This window comes from Oreochromis aureus, linkage group 20, assembly GCF_013358895.1.
Source record: "Oreochromis aureus strain Israel breed Guangdong linkage group 20, ZZ_aureus, whole genome shotgun sequence".
Lineage (NCBI taxonomy): Eukaryota > Metazoa > Chordata > Actinopteri > Cichliformes > Cichlidae > Oreochromis > Oreochromis aureus.
In genome coordinates, this window is record NC_052961.1 from 15,121,576 (window position 1) to 15,137,102 (window position 15,527).

Sequence of the window (15,527 nt, forward strand, 5' to 3'; positions counted from 1 at the left end):
ATTTTTAATATCTTCTGCTATGCAGGAGTTTAACATGTACTTCCTTCACCTGTACAGGGTACTTTCATACTTCTAATTTTAATTGCACACACATTCTGCCTTCCTCTAGATCTAGACTCCTCAAAGTGTAGCTCACAAGGCCAATAGTGGAGCAAGAGTGTAGTGAGGAAAGAACATTTTAATCATCCATAGTTCATGTCATGTTACTATCTAGCAGCACAGGTGGTGACTAAAGAAGGGTTTTTACTTCACATCTGTTTTAGTCATCACAGCAAAGTGAACCTTCCCATCTCAGAAATACAGCAGACGTTAAAACACTGCAACAACCACATCCCTAATGTTAAAAAAAAAACAACAACCCTAAAAGTTACAATGTCTAAAATAAACCACCATCCACCTACACCTAAAGGTTTTTGTTTTACATGAAGCATTTGTATTCTGTGAAGCCATTCAGAATATGAAGGCTCTCTAAAATCAGTCACCAGAACTTTGAAATCCTCTGCTTGAGATGTTCAATAACTACACATTTGGAGGAGCAGCGATCGCCAATGTGGCTCTGCTCATTTCACTGTTATGTCACTGCAGGGAGCATTACAGTTATTGCAAATGCACACCCAATGTGTTCTGTCACAGAGCTTCTGAACTCACTGTGCACATTATCTCACATTAACCACCACCAAACTGCCCTGACACTGTAGAGTTCAGAGCAATGCTGCCTCAGAGCGACGGGAACAAACGAGTGTACGACTCCAGAAGATGTTTTCACACTTTGTTGTGCATATGTGATAATAGAGACAACTCAATCTGACTCTTAGAAAACAAACAAACAAAAAACTTAAACTACGTTCGGTTTTGCTTTGCACATTTTCTCAACCTATGAAGATCTATTTCTAGTTTTGCCACAGAATATTTTGTATTCAAAGAAAAGCAGGCTAAAAATTGCAGCTGGCGTGGGAAACAGAAAATTAGCTGTCATATTTGAATGGAAAACAATCCTGGTGATAAATCAATGTGATGTTCTGACCTTGTGATTTGCGCCTTCTCCTAAGACCGGACTCTGCTGACTCTGAGTCAGACGACGCAGATTGATGAGTCACAGATGAACCGATTAAACTTCTCTTCTAGCTGAAGTCCACCTTGTTCCTCCTCCTCCTCCTCTCCATCTCAAAAGCCAATCCCCTCATATATGCTCCCCTTGCTGAACTTTCAGTGCTGTTCAGCAAATCTCACACTCTCTCCTCTAATCCTCCACCTCCAGTTTCTCAAAACATGATCCCCGGTTCTCATATTTCTCATCCTCTGCTTTTCCTCTTATCTCACTCTTTTTACCTCCTATAACTGTTGTTTGGGAACAATTATGTGCTAGCTACTAGCGATCCTTGAAAGGTCGCAGCATAACTCTTAGAAAACAGAGCACAAATCTCGATCAGAACAAGAGCTACAACCATAAACTATTTTTCATATTTATTGGTTAATCTGTCACGTGCACCTACTCATAATTTACCATAATGGCATTTTAAATCACCTAATCGACAGTTAACGTGATCTAGTTATCGAATGGACAGGTTTTTGATAAATGCCTTCAAAAGTTAATTTTCTTTTGATCAACTAAAGGTGGGTTTTTACACTCTTAAACATGTGCAAGCTATACCTGACAAAACTGTACGATATCTATTTGAGGCATCTTGGCATCTCTCACGCTAGTACTAAGGAAAGACTCCTGCTACACTCTTGTCCTGCTGTCCAGCTTGGCATGGAGGGCAGAACCAGGACTGGTTTTGAGGTACTTGTTTGAGGCAGGGGTTTTTACATACAGTTATGAGTAAAAGTCACCTCTCATTTTTCTTTTCTTTTTTTCTCCATTTTGCTTCCAAAGGTACCAGACTTTCTTCTAATTTTTAAAGTGGTCTTGAGCAATAGTTCTCCAGGATTTCCCATCCTTGTACCTGACCATTTTCAGAGGAATTTCCTTTTTTTGGTAAGCCACTTAATACTGACCTATGAACCATTAAAGCATAAAAAGGCACCTAACTGAAGGGATAAACCAGTATTTGTGTATACACAAACAACTTAGCAAAGAATCAATGTTAAATTGTGTCTTTAGGTGCTTTATTACCATAAACCTTTTTGCAAAAACACATCATTTGTTACCATTTCTTTATCTAAAATCAACAAACAATCCCAAAGTTAACAGGTCTGATTTTTTGCACCAGACGAGCTATTCCCAAAGAGATATTAATGCAAAGCTTGGCAGGTGTCTTTAAAAAAATTAATTACAATTTGAAAAAACAAACAAACACCTATCTACAGCAGATGAACAGAATCAAGTATGTCTCTAAAAAAAACAGGAAAAAAATTCAGCAAAGATGTGACTCATCTTTGCTGGATTTATGGCCCCTCACTTGATCCATCTACGGTTTACTCATCAAAAATGGTCTCAGGCTGTCAAGAAGCTTGACTTCTTTAGGAAGGGAAACAGAAAAAATGGCTGGGATGTGCCAAATTACAAAGATCTGGACTGAAAAATCAGTGGCAACAAGTATTAATGGCGTTTTTTTTTTTCACTTTGGTTCAAATCATTGTCAGTAATGGAAGGTCAGAAGCCATGTGTGACCATGTGTAGTCTTTATAGCCATCTGTAAAACATGAGGCAGATCCTATCATGGTTTGGGACTGGATTTCAGCCAGTGGTGTCAGAACTGATGGAATTATGGATGCAGGAAAGTATCATCAGATCAGTGCTATCTATCTAAATGGCAACGGCTTAAGTTTCAAACATGATAATGATCCCAAATACACTGCTAATGCAGGAAAAGCATATCTGGGTAGAAGAAAAAAACTGATAATGGAACACTATCAGTCATGGATTGGCCTCCACAGAACCCGGACCTCATTATTTAAAGTGTGGGATCATCTTGATAGAGAACGGAAAACAACTAACTTCCTAAGAAGAGCTTTCAGTGTCCTTCAAGAAGCCTAGAGAACTATTGCTGAAGACTACTTGAAAGAAACATGCAAAGGCAGATTTATATAATGTGTGCTCAATAGTCACTTGAACAGCTACTTTGATAGTATCATAAGATGGTCTTTAGTGAAATCTGCTTTAAACATACTTCAGTAATGTTGCATTGGTCAGTGCACACTGCACGCTTGCAGATGTAAGTCACATTGTAACAGTTTTGTCCTTCTGTCTGAATTTTGCTCGAGGTCATCTTTTGTCATCAGAGCTCCGAACTGGCAGTCTTTGTTTAGAGGCTTTTACAAGGTTTATCTCACAGTTATCAATGTTATTCTCAGACAGCAGCCCTGCGCTAGACTGGCAGCCTATTCAGGGTGTACCCCACCTTTCACCCTATGACAGCTGGGATAGGTTCCAGGTACCCCGTGACCTTAAACTGGATGAGAGAGCCTTAAAATAAATAAATGCCCCAATGCTGTGTGTCAGCTGTTAATAAAAGGTATTATGCAGCAGCCTGTGGTTGTGTACTTTGTCCCTCATCACCTGGTCACTCACCTGATCCAACAGTATTGGCAGGTTGATATCAAACATAACGGAGATGATCTATGCTGCTATCAGTCACCAGTGACTGCCTAAGGCCTCCTCCTTACTTTTGCACCTCTCCCTCTCTGCTGTCAGGGGGAAATACTGCTCTGCATCCATATTATTCTCTCTCCCACACTGGTCCATAATGATGCTGACATTTAACACAATACAGCAGTGTTATTCCAGCTGCAGTGCACAAGGTCAGCTCATTAGAGGACATAATTGATGTGGGGTGCAACCTGCCACTAATACAGATCTGGGTCAGCCAACATGAATGACAATTTAACAACAATAAGGACTCAACACAAATGAGGGACCTTGAACGTCATTCAGTAGCCACGTGAATACTCTAAACTCTGTCACGCAAAACGGTTTGTTGACATTTCAGCGAGAGAAACATTTAACTCCGGGTCGTTTCAGGTCAAAAGTGCAGCATCTCGGAGCAAGATTGGCTGAAACAGCCACAATCATGTCAACCCCAAAAAAAAAAAACCCACAACCATTATAGCTGAAGCCAGAATCGAAATTGTTCAACAATGACTTTTCAGGAAGCTTTCAGGACCAAAGTAATTTCCAGGGTAATTTGGAAATAAAACACATCAACACGGAAGATGAGAAGTCACACATTCGCTCAACATGTCAAATAACTAACATCAGGTAGTGAAGGCCGACTCTGATATACGAGTCCCTGACCTAACGTGCTCCTCCTCTCCTCCCCTCTCATTCATCCATCTCAGCTCTTACCCGTCCTCCCACTCCTTCCCACACTCATCTGCTCGTCCACAGTCATTCTAATTCATCCCATCGTCTCTTTACCTCTTCTCATTTCATCCGCTCTGGTCTGTCCAATTTTCATTCTGCCACCCACTCTCCTCCTCACTTGTCTCTGCTGCTTTTTCCCCCCTTATTACTCTTAGTGTGCCAACTGTTCAAGCTGTTGTCTGTTCAGCACTGTATTCTTTTGTGTATTTGATCTCATAGCCTTTCATGTCAAAACTTGACTACCTGCATCTGTTTCTCCGCCCCTGTTGATATACATTTATAAGACTTGTAATACATACCTCTTTGCACCAGCATAGTGACCTCGCTGCCTCTGGGACATTTGCTCAGCAGGTCCACCACCTGGTTGTGACTCATATTTTGGACATTTCTTTTGTTGACCTCCATCAGAATATCTCCCTCCTTTAGGCCACGGCACCGCGGATAGTCCACTATTTGTTTGACCCGCTGACCTCCCCCGGTCAGGCTGTCAGCAATGGTGAAGCCAAAACCTTTGTCTCCCTTCTCCATGTGGATAGTGATGAGCTCGGGCTGGGTGGCTATGGACGAGGCCAAGGTGACCACATCGCTGGTGTAGCCGTGTGAGCCGTTAGACGCCACCTCGGCTGACGGGCTGTGCGGCCGTGGCTCACGCAAGCCGTTAATGGGTCCGGCCTGGTTGGAAGGCGGGTCAAACGTTTCCTGTCCATTGACGATGATAGGCTCTTTGTCCAATATTGCGACCGAGGTCACCAGGCTAGTGTTGGGGTCATCAGGGTCAAAGGGCAGCGGGTAGCCACGACATAAAGACAGATCGACCATGGAGCCGATTGGGATGGATTGGAAGATCTTCACAACCTGAGCATGGGTGTAGCCCAGCACAATGGTGTCATTCACACTGACTATGACATCACCTGCACAAAGAAAGATCACAATATTGGTAATGTTGTCGTTTACAGTTAAAACCCCTACCAGGTCAGATTCACATTACACTGTTAGTGATATCTGGGATTAATCACAGCTGTGTGGCGGTTAGACTCAAAGAATAAAGAGATGGAGTCAGGAAACGACAACACAACGTTTTTAAAAAGAAAAGAGTGCCCTCTGTGGATGGTGGTCATGTACTGCACCTGTCTCCATCTTGCCATCCAAAGCTGCAGGCCCATCCAGCACTAGACTTTTGATCTGTAGAAACTCATCTGGCTCGTCTCCTCCAACCACAGTAAAACCGAAGCCGCGGCAGCTTTTCTTCAGCTTCGTGTTGATAAAGGTTCCTTTCAGCTCTGCTGGGTTTCTTGTAAAGAAAGGTTTCCCCCCTGCAGAGTGGGCCAGAAACAACTCTTGTATCCATCCACATAACATACATTACAGAACATGAATAACTTTTAGGTGGCATGTCGGGAATTTTGTCCCTCAGATTCAGAAGTCAAATGAATTCACTGCAGTTAAATATGTGACGACTATAAAAAAGAAAAAAAAAGAAAAGAAAAGGCACAGCTGTAATTTTTGGTGGAAATGAAAACAAAAATGAATGTTTTTGAAATTACTTTCCTGTTTTCACTTAAACAACACTACTGGTCAAACCACACCCACTTCTCCAGTTGTTACTGATATTTACACGATGAATCTTTCATCATCTATCGGTGTAAAATCATTTTAAAACATTTATTCTGAATGAATTAGCCATTTTGTGGCTAAGCACACTCCTGACAGTGAAAAAGAAACATTATTTGCAAAGTATGCCCCTAATGTTACTGTAGAATTATTATTATTTTTTTTATTTCTTTTAGGAAAAAGTGTTGCATTTATTAGGTTGCTTTGCTTTCACAGCTCTGTTCAAACCAACTTGATGGGTTTTAAAACTGGACACTGTGTTCGTCTTGCATCCTTTGAATCCTACTTTCTTATTATTTTCTTTGGTTTGTATTTGTTTGCAATATACAGTATGCCTTTTTGCAGTACTACTTCCCATCTCACAATAATGCATTGATGGTTGAGGTACACATTTTTCTTCAATGCTTTGAACAGAAAGAGTATAATAACAGAAGTTGGGAAATTGGCAAGATTTCTTAATCCCCGACAAAGGAGCTGTTTTCTCAGAAACTGACTGTTCTATGAAATGTACCATTTAAGGCTATTAGGTGGACTGCACAGTATTTTGTACAGGATGTAGTTTGGGGAGCCCATAATGAAATGAAAAGAAAAAAAAAAGTAGTCCAAGGCTATTTCTCAGCCAAAGCTAAAAATTCCCTCGACAAAGGCATTAAATCAGTCCCAGAAGGCTTTCTGGATTGGTTTATGATCATATTTTTTCAGTTTGTTTTTCTGAAGATTGTGTTAAAAGTCCAATTTTGCTCTATTGTAAACTGTATAGAACCCTTCCAAAAATTCCTGGATTCAGATCCAGATCCAAATGGACTCCAAAAATTACCTTCTGAGTAACGCCACCCACAAACAGACAAAGAAAAAGCAAGCTGAAACAACTCCTTTGAAAAAACAAATAGTAATAATATATAAAGTCTATAAACATAATGATTTACGTTTGACTCCTGTAGGGCCAGGAGGTAGAGTTGGTGGGACCTGTGGTTCCCTGTAGGTCTCCAGATGGTTTGGTGCGTAGTTTGCCAGTGGAGCTGCTGCAGAGGAGTGCTCCTCTATCCACTCTGCACAGACACATTTGTATCCAAACGTTAATCCACACACGCGCGACACAGAGGTGTATTTACATGCCACACATGCACACAGAAACACTTAACATCAAAATACACACAAACACGGAGCTGAAAGGAAGTACTATTCATACTTATCTGTACTTCTACTAGTGTTTTTTTGTCGTGTATATCATACTGTTGATCTCAGCAAATGTTATGCAGCAAAATTATATCTGTTGTTGCAAAAGCGTCATATTACAAACACTTAACACAGTCTGAGTGTTAGTACTGTTAAAACAAATGAACACAATTAATAGAAATGGATGTTGTTACTCTTATTCTTTGACTTACATCATGCAAACTGTGAAATGCAGTTATCACATTTTGTAGGCTGTGGAGCGTGTGAGGAGTAATGTTTTCATGCAGTCAGTGGCACTTTTAAAAATATGCTGAGTTAGTTATTGGCACTTCTGTTCTCCAATGTTCTTATGGATGTACAGGCAGCTTGAGTGATGCCGACTTTAAATCACGGCAGTTGTGTCTGTGTTGCATTGCCATTACACTGGACTGTCTGCCACTGTATTGAATTTTTTGTGTACCGTGAACAACAGTGACTTAAACTGAGTTGATCATATCTGAGTTTGAATGAATAAATAATAGACAAAGTTTACTTCTGAGATGAAAAAAAGAAGAGATACTGGAACCAACTGAATTTGCTCATGGATTGGCACAGCTAAGAAATAAGAATAGAGCATATGGCTAGAAAGGCAGAATACTGGCTATTGCATTAGTATAGCAAGCAGGCCAGTTAATTTGCTGCTAATATACTGCGTTTCAATGCATTTTATTACTGTTAGTGCATCATCGTGAGCCCTTATCCTCATGCATGCATCTTTGCCTCACCTCTGTCAGTCTTTTCACCCTCGACTGCCAACTCAAAGTTTTTGAATCTCTAAAGTAAACATCATTCTTGCCTTTTCATGGTAATGCAGGATAAATGATCAAATACAAAATGGCACTTATGACTATAAATCACATAAATTAAAACCTAAACATCAAAGACAACCCCTGGCTTGGGCCAGTTCTACTTTTGTGAAACGTCCTTATGAGAATCCATTTTTAATCCTTTTGATTTCAGTAACAATAATATATATTTATACTGCCCCCCCCCCATTTTCATTAAGTAAGTTAAAGTCGAATTAATTCAGAGACAAGCAGTCTGGCCAAAGCCCTGGATAGTAGTGGACAAACTATAAGGACATGACACTGACAGACATGAAGAAAGAAAGAAATGGTGCCGTGCCAGGGCAGGAAACGAACCTCGAATATACCGCTCACCTTCTGGAGGCTGCGGCTGTTGCTGCTGCTCAAGGATTTTTCGACGCCGCGCCTCCACCACCGGGTTCTCATATTGAGTCTTCCTGTTTATATGACTGAGACAGAGGGCGAGAGGGAAAGAGAACAAGATAATAACTTGGAGACTGATTAGTCTCAGATTCACTTAAGCGGAGAAGAGATTTATAAAAGGGTGTTTCATCTGGAGAAACCCCGTTTGTCTTTGCAAGCTGCCAATAAGGAGATTCACTTACTCTACATAGTACACCCCATACACTGGGTCATCTATCCTCTCCCATCCTGGAGGCAGCTCTGAAATAGAGAAGGTACACAGCATTGAAGACAAAAATTACATTTTAGCAGAGCTCAGTGGGATAGTTTGGTTTGGGTAACACAGTCTTTCAGTCCCACAGTTATAGGAGTAAAACTATTTCACTAGAAAGGACACCTTGCCTTTATCCCAGTGATGGATTTTAACATACATGCCAAAAGAGGATGAAATTGTAGTTTTGGTTTTGTCCTGCTGAGCACTGAAAAACACTTTTCCATCGTCCATGTTAAAACTTCAGCTTTATTACTTTTTGTAAAACTGTGCTTGGAGCACAAACTCTTTTCTTTTCCCTTTACATCATAAGGATTTCAGTACATGGGTACCAGTAATAAAGTATCCAGCTTGTTATTTAATAATATCTCTCCAGCTGCCTGTAACCAATTTTACTATCCTCATTATGGCCAAAACACAATAACTGAGAAAATAACAGCAAACAGCTTCAAACAAGACCGCACAGGCTACAAATGCAGTCTGACCATTTAATAAATAACTGAAAAGCATGATGCAGTTATTTCGCTAAGTATTACCATACATTACATCACTACCTCTGTGAACACACCCCTACACATTGTACACAGACCTAACCACATTTCATGACCACGCGCCTATTAAACTGACATGTTCCCATTAAGATGTTGGCATCTCACGTCTCCTATCTCGCTGTATTTGATTTCAGACAAAGACATTACCTCCTTGTGTTCCTGTGGGCTTCTCTGAAGTCCAGTAAACACTTTTATAAGAGTCTGGATTTCACAATCAATAATCACAGACCGTCTGCATCTGAGCAGCCTGGAATAATAAAGGCTCGAAGCCAGACATTCAGAGTCTTGTTTAAGACTGAGCTTGCGTTCCATTGCATGGCTGTTTGTGTTACTTGCGAATGGGATGAGAATCAGCAAATGAGCAATTTGCCTGCCTGCGAGAAAACTGAGTGCATATATCTACCTGTGGCCCAGTGAAACCTCAGTATTACAAATGGTACTAGTGCACTTACGGCTAATAACTCTTCTTGTTCATGCAGTAAAATATCACATTTTATTGCATCCGATGCAAATTGCATGATTCAGATCTCCTAAAACAAACAACCTCCGTAAATGGATGTTAGGAAAAAAATTCAGGATCAACAATAGCATACAGTATATTTCACTGTAATGCATGTGATGGATAAATACTGTGGTTTTATTACAATCCTAAAGCCTAGAGACATATATCTAGGTAGAAGAGCGAGAAATATAAAACCAACAGCCAAAAATCGACACGTACTAAGATGCAAGTTATGATGGTACACTGGACGGATTTATTTGCCATCCTTGAACTGAAGCCATCTTCACTGCACTATTCTCACGTAGGTGAAACCAGACATTACACAGGCTTTGTAGTTTGGAGCGGGCAGATTAAAGATTGAACATCCATTCTGATGAGTCTGGCATTTGTATTCTTACTAATAGCTCTGCTTGATAATGTGTGAGATATTTGAGAAAAAAACAAACATTTTTTCCACAAAATCCAGTAGAATATAATATGGTCATCATCCCTCAGCACCATGAGATGAAAATAGAACTTTGCACTAGAGCAGGGGTGTCCAACTCCAGTCCTCGAGAGCTACTGTCCTGCACTTTTAGATGCATCCTTGTTCTGACACACCTGTATCAAATGAATGGCTTGTTACCAGGCCTTTGCCAAACTTGATGGCATGTTGAAGAGGTAATCCAACCATCTGATTTAGCTGTGTTGGAGTAGGGATGCATCTAAAAGCTGCAGGACAGTAGCTCTCGAGGACTGGAGTTGGACATCCCTGCACTAGAGCATTATGCATGTTTTGTTAGTTAAAAAAAAAAACTCCTTTAAACCCTTGCAGCTACCTTTGCTCTAAACTAAATACATACATCTTCCTTACAGAATTCAGGGCCTTGGATTTGAAGCTGATGCCCAATTAAATTTCCTCTTTGAGATGATCAGTTTTGAATGGCATCTTTGAAATAATATAATTTTAACCTAGCAGAATATCCTCCATAAAACCTTCAAAAACCTTACCTAGATCACTCTCCAGGTCTTCTGTATGTATCCCTTCTTCTCCAAGGACAAAGCAGGATGAAACAAAGAAGAGAAAATGAAGAGAAAAAAAAGGGGACGATAGCAGATGGAAAGTGGATCAAGGATGCAGGAATCCAAAGCAAATAAGGAATGACGTGACCAGTCAGAGAAAGACAAAGGAAAAGGGAAAGCCCTTAGAAAAAGACTGTCTTGGAATATAACAACATCTCAAAATACCCTGAGAAATCTATTGAGACTTGGGGTGCCATTCTAGATTTCACCACTTGATGGGGCAATTATGCAATTTGTGTTCGGAGTGAGGCGTAAACAAAGTGTCATTTGGAATTTATCAAACGTTTTTTTCTGTTTATTTGAAAATTACATGTCAGGTTTTGATGACAGTAGAGCTAACAACAAGACAAATGTAGCACATTCCAATTTCCAACAAATCTTTCAATCAAAACCAAATGAATGTACTAAAAACAGCACCAGAAATTAACAAAGGCATCACTCAATAAACAAGAGGAGCCTCACTTCTGAGACCCGGAGCATCCCCCGCTGTTCCTGAACCACTACACAGGAGTGTGGATGAACGCTTTGATTTCGTAAATGAGGAATAGAAGCTTACCATCATCGTCACACTCTTCCAGCGGTCTGGAGGTTCTGTCTCTACACCGAGGATCCAGCCATGATGTGGTCTTTGTATTGTGGCTGAGAGGAAGCAAACAAGAGAACCGAATAATTCAACACAGGCTGTCAGACTGACATATAAAAGCACAGCAGGGGGACACGAATGCATCAATGAGAATTAGGAAAAACACGTCAGCAAGTTTACAGAGGACAGAAGGTGTGCTGCAAACACAAATGAAAAGAACAGAGGCGCACAGGAAGGAAATAAACAGTAAGCGACCTGACTTTTCCCTCAATTGTTAAACAAGAACATTCTGTAATTCAGTGATAGCAGAAATGAACATACAAGCTCTGAAAATACACAGCCATGTCCTGGTGTTGTGCCTTTGCCGTGCTGCAGAGAGGACAGAGAGGTGGAGGTAGTCAGGTGATCAGGATGTGATCTCCTTTTGAGATCGGGACATGCAGGGATTAACAGGAAAGCAGTAGCACCCAGGGGGCTGGGCAGGTTGGCTGGGAAGGCCTAAAAACCAAATCAAGTGGGAAGACAAGCAACTGGACGAACAAAAGGGATAATAGTGCAGGTAAAATGCAGAAAACACCGACTACAGCGTGAGCCATGGCCAAAAAAAATGTATAAACAGGCGGCGTCGAGAGTCTGTTGATACATACTCTATGAAGTAAAGTTCCCCATTCTCAGTATAGGCCATCTCCCAGTTTTCAGGCAGTGGTCCCAGCGGGTCTTCTGGAGAGACCTGCGGTTCTGCAAGGGTTTGCTGCCCGCTTTCTGCGGTAGAGGTGGCCGCATTGTTCAGACCACAGGATAGAGCACTGTCACGTGCAGGGTACGGCCGGAGAATGCCGCTGCGGCTCTCATCCTGGTCGTTAGGGTTACCTGCGCACAGCAAAGGAGAGGGAAAGAGACTACGTACTAAGGATCCTGGGTGACGTAACAACGACACAGAACAACAACAGAAAACAAACAAAAAAAATAATAATCACATTTCATGCATGCAGGAAAGGAAGACATTAAAAAAAGCAAACATGCTCAGTCTTGATTGCCTTTAGACCACATCAGGCATCTCTAGCCACACTAAAGTGCTAGCACTTCTCCCTTCCGCTGCTTGGTTCCCGCCCATTTCTAGTGTATTGAAAAGGGTCACAGGAATATGCTAATTTCCTCAGCAACTGTCTCTCAAACCCACTTTGACCCCCACCCGTTTTACCTCTCTGCCCACAGGCCTTTTTCTCCTAAAGCTAGTCAATCCCAGCCCCCATTCCCATTCCCTCCCCAGTTTTGGCCAAATATCCTCCACCACTTCCGTGGGCTTTTCAGGGTTGATCAAATGCAAATTCAACACTCTGGCAGCCTAGCAGGGGGACACAGAGAGGGCATAGTTTCACAGGATCAAGTTAAAAAAAAAAAGACACCATGTCTTGCACTCAAAACAGGATAAACCCCCTCAGGAGGAAGAGAATCGTGAAAAACTTTGGCTCATTCTTTAGTTTTTTGTTTAGGAATTAGTTTATAACGGCAGCTAATCTCTTGACATATGCTGAGAATCAGCAGGCATAAACATGATTTCAATCAGCCAAGGGACAAATATTCAGAATTGGTAAATGTGAGTAAATGTTAGGGGCAATTTAGTGAGAAAAAGCTTTAAAAAATAATATAGTTATTGAAACCAGAGCAAGGTGGTGGCAAGGAGAAAATTATGAACACTGAGTGCAGTTTGTAATCTAAACCTTCCCCCACTACACCCCTCCTCACAGGCAGATGGCAGTGTTTGGAGGCTCACAGAAAAGGAATCAGCATCACAAAGACATGATGTAACCGCCAGACACCCATCACCGTACAGCAGAGGAGAGGATAATAAACATACACACATTATCTCTTTCCTTGTGTGTTCCTAATCTTGGGTACATACATGTTTACCGAGACACGCTTAAACAAACATCCAGTGGAGAAGAAGCAAAGCACACGCGGGGAATGCTACACATGCGGAAACCAAGAAAGCTGGATTTCCAAACTTTGGGATCGGCAGCGGTGCCCTCACCTGTAAAACTGTTGTTCATTTCCGTGGCCTGGTCGTCATCGTCGTCGTCAGCAGGCACTACGCGGGCGTTTTGCATGTCATTGTAGGACTTGGTGCGTGTTGGGGTGGACTGATGGGAGCCTGCATCACTGAGAATCACTGTCCCAATGATGGGCTGCCTTGGCGGCTTGGGGGTCCCATAATAGTTACCTAGGCAACAGGGAGGACATTAGTATGCTTGAGAGAGACGCAGAAGGAGGGAGAGCGAGAAACAGAGAAAGGAAGATGGGGATAAAAATGAAAGAGTTGGGGACAGGGAGATAGCAGGAAGAGCATCTATGAAACCTCCTAATCTTACGCTAGGAGGAAAAGACATTAAGCTGGATCACAATGTGACTAGAAATTGCAGAAATCAGAAGCTGGTTGGAAAGCTAAAAGATTTTAGTTTGGATTTGAGGCTTTAAAGCATAGCGATCAAAACTGTGGACCAGCTCAGAACAGTTTGTTTTAGTCGCTTTTTAGCTCTAAAAAAATTGTTTTGGGGAAGTGGGAATCAATATTACATCCTTGAGTATGTTTTTAGTATCATGTGACAAGCTATTTAGTGTTTGATTGTCAAAGATTAAGCAAAATCTAACACAAACAAAGAAACAGCTTGTTCAATATAACGCTGGTCTGATCACAAGGTCTGGGTTTTGTGGGAAATTGAGTTCTCAAAGTACTCTTCAAGTTAGTATATAATGCATATGCTGTATGGTGTTATGTACACCACATAATGCCAGTGTGAACTCAATAGCCATACATTCAATCAATTAACTACTCTGCAGTTGAAACTGGCCTGGGGAACCAGTTAGCGCAGCTTGGCATTAGAAATGAAAAACAACTAAACTAGCTCTGTCCATGGGTTACAAAACAAATCCCCCACCTACAAGCTTATCTGAGATGTAAAAGACAAAAAAAGCAACTGACCGTAAACAAGAACCACTTCCAGCTATTACCAGAAGCAGTGAATTATTGCTTGCCTGTCTGGTAAAAAAATATACTCATTGTCTTTCTTGCAAAACTCAATAGATCAATACAGTATGTTACACCCCGCAGCCAGTTTGACGAGCTTTGACTTAAGACTGGAAGCAGGGAGAAAAGGGTAACCTGCCCTATCCAGAAACTGCAATTCTGATTTTTTCCCCCCTTTATGCTAAGCTGAGCTACTCATGTGGATTCTATAGCTTTACATTTTCATGCATGTGACCCGTATGAATCTTCTTTCTTTAAACTTAAAAGGAAGATAAGAACATCTGGCAGATTGTCAAGCCATGATTTAAATTTGGTCATATCCTCTCCCTTGAATTACTCTCTTCCGCTAAAATCAAGTTTTTAAAAAAAAAGTTATTTCTATAGTTATATTTAGAGATATTTGAGCATCTGAAACAGATTTTGCTGAGAATCAATCATCCACTCTTCATCTGCTAGCGTGGATGGCCACAGCCTCCTGTGGATAGGTATTTGACATTGTCTGCGTGAAAGGAAGAAACGTGCCAACAGACAGCAGAGTCGGTGCCAAGCAGATTAATGTCGTAACATTCCCTCCCAACCAAGCCCCCCCCACCACACACACACCACACACACACACAAATCTGACTTAGGCCTGCATAACACACTGCCTTGTGAACAAGCATGCACGTGCCCACAACAACGCACACAAACACACAGGTTTGTGTTAGTATGAGACTTAGCGCTGCACAGCACCGTCCTAATCAGAGTGAGAGGGCCAGATGTGGAGTGACCTGCTGTCTCCTGGATGCATCTCCCCCATCATGCACTGTATAATCAGAATCAACTGAATGCATGCTTTTGTAGCCTGCCTACATGTACGAAACACTGTGATGGCTGCTACGCTCATTGTATCTGTGGAGAATGAGGACACCTGCGCAATCATGAGTCACATGAAGTGCCAGTTATGATCATTATCATCATCATCATCCTCCTCCTCCTCACCTTCATATGTTCCTATTTCCAGTAGCGTGCCACTCTCCTCAAGTTCTAGGAACTCCTCCACAGACAGGAAATTGTAATCCACCCCTGGGACCTCTCCGTCTCTAGGGGGGCGGGTTGTACCTAGGGGTAGGAAAAAAAAGAAATAGTTTAATAATAAGCTGCTAAAGTCAACCCTTATCTTTAGGATAGAATGACAGTAAAATAAGACACTT

The 15,527-nt window shown here is 41.5% G+C and overlaps 1 protein-coding gene across 5 annotated transcripts in view; it reads right to left on the reverse strand.

The window, feature by feature from the left end:
• Positions 1–15,527, reverse strand: part of LOC116331066 (membrane-associated guanylate kinase, WW and PDZ domain-containing protein 1-like) — a 93,425-nt gene that overhangs the window by 22,634 nt on the left and 55,264 nt on the right. For 3 of the 5 annotated variants that reach the window (XM_039604450.1, XM_031753595.2, XM_039604453.1), the window contains 10 exons: positions 15,316–15,435; positions 13,342–13,530; positions 11,957–12,179; positions 11,283–11,365; positions 10,655–10,693; positions 8,544–8,601; positions 8,275–8,387; positions 6,844–6,966; positions 5,434–5,619; positions 4,606–5,217 (listed from right to left, as the gene is read on the reverse strand). In XM_039604450.1, the coding sequence (XP_039460384.1) occupies positions 4,606–5,217; positions 5,434–5,619; positions 6,844–6,966; positions 8,275–8,387; positions 8,544–8,601; positions 10,655–10,693; positions 11,283–11,365; positions 11,957–12,179; positions 13,342–13,530; positions 15,316–15,435 (1,746 nt within the window). The remainder of the gene's footprint in view (positions 1–4,605; positions 5,218–5,433; positions 5,620–6,843; positions 6,967–8,274; positions 8,388–8,543; positions 8,602–10,654; positions 10,694–11,282; positions 11,366–11,956; positions 12,180–13,341; positions 13,531–15,315; positions 15,436–15,527) is intronic. The other 2 variants (XM_039604451.1, XM_039604452.1) reach the window with 2 other exon arrangements.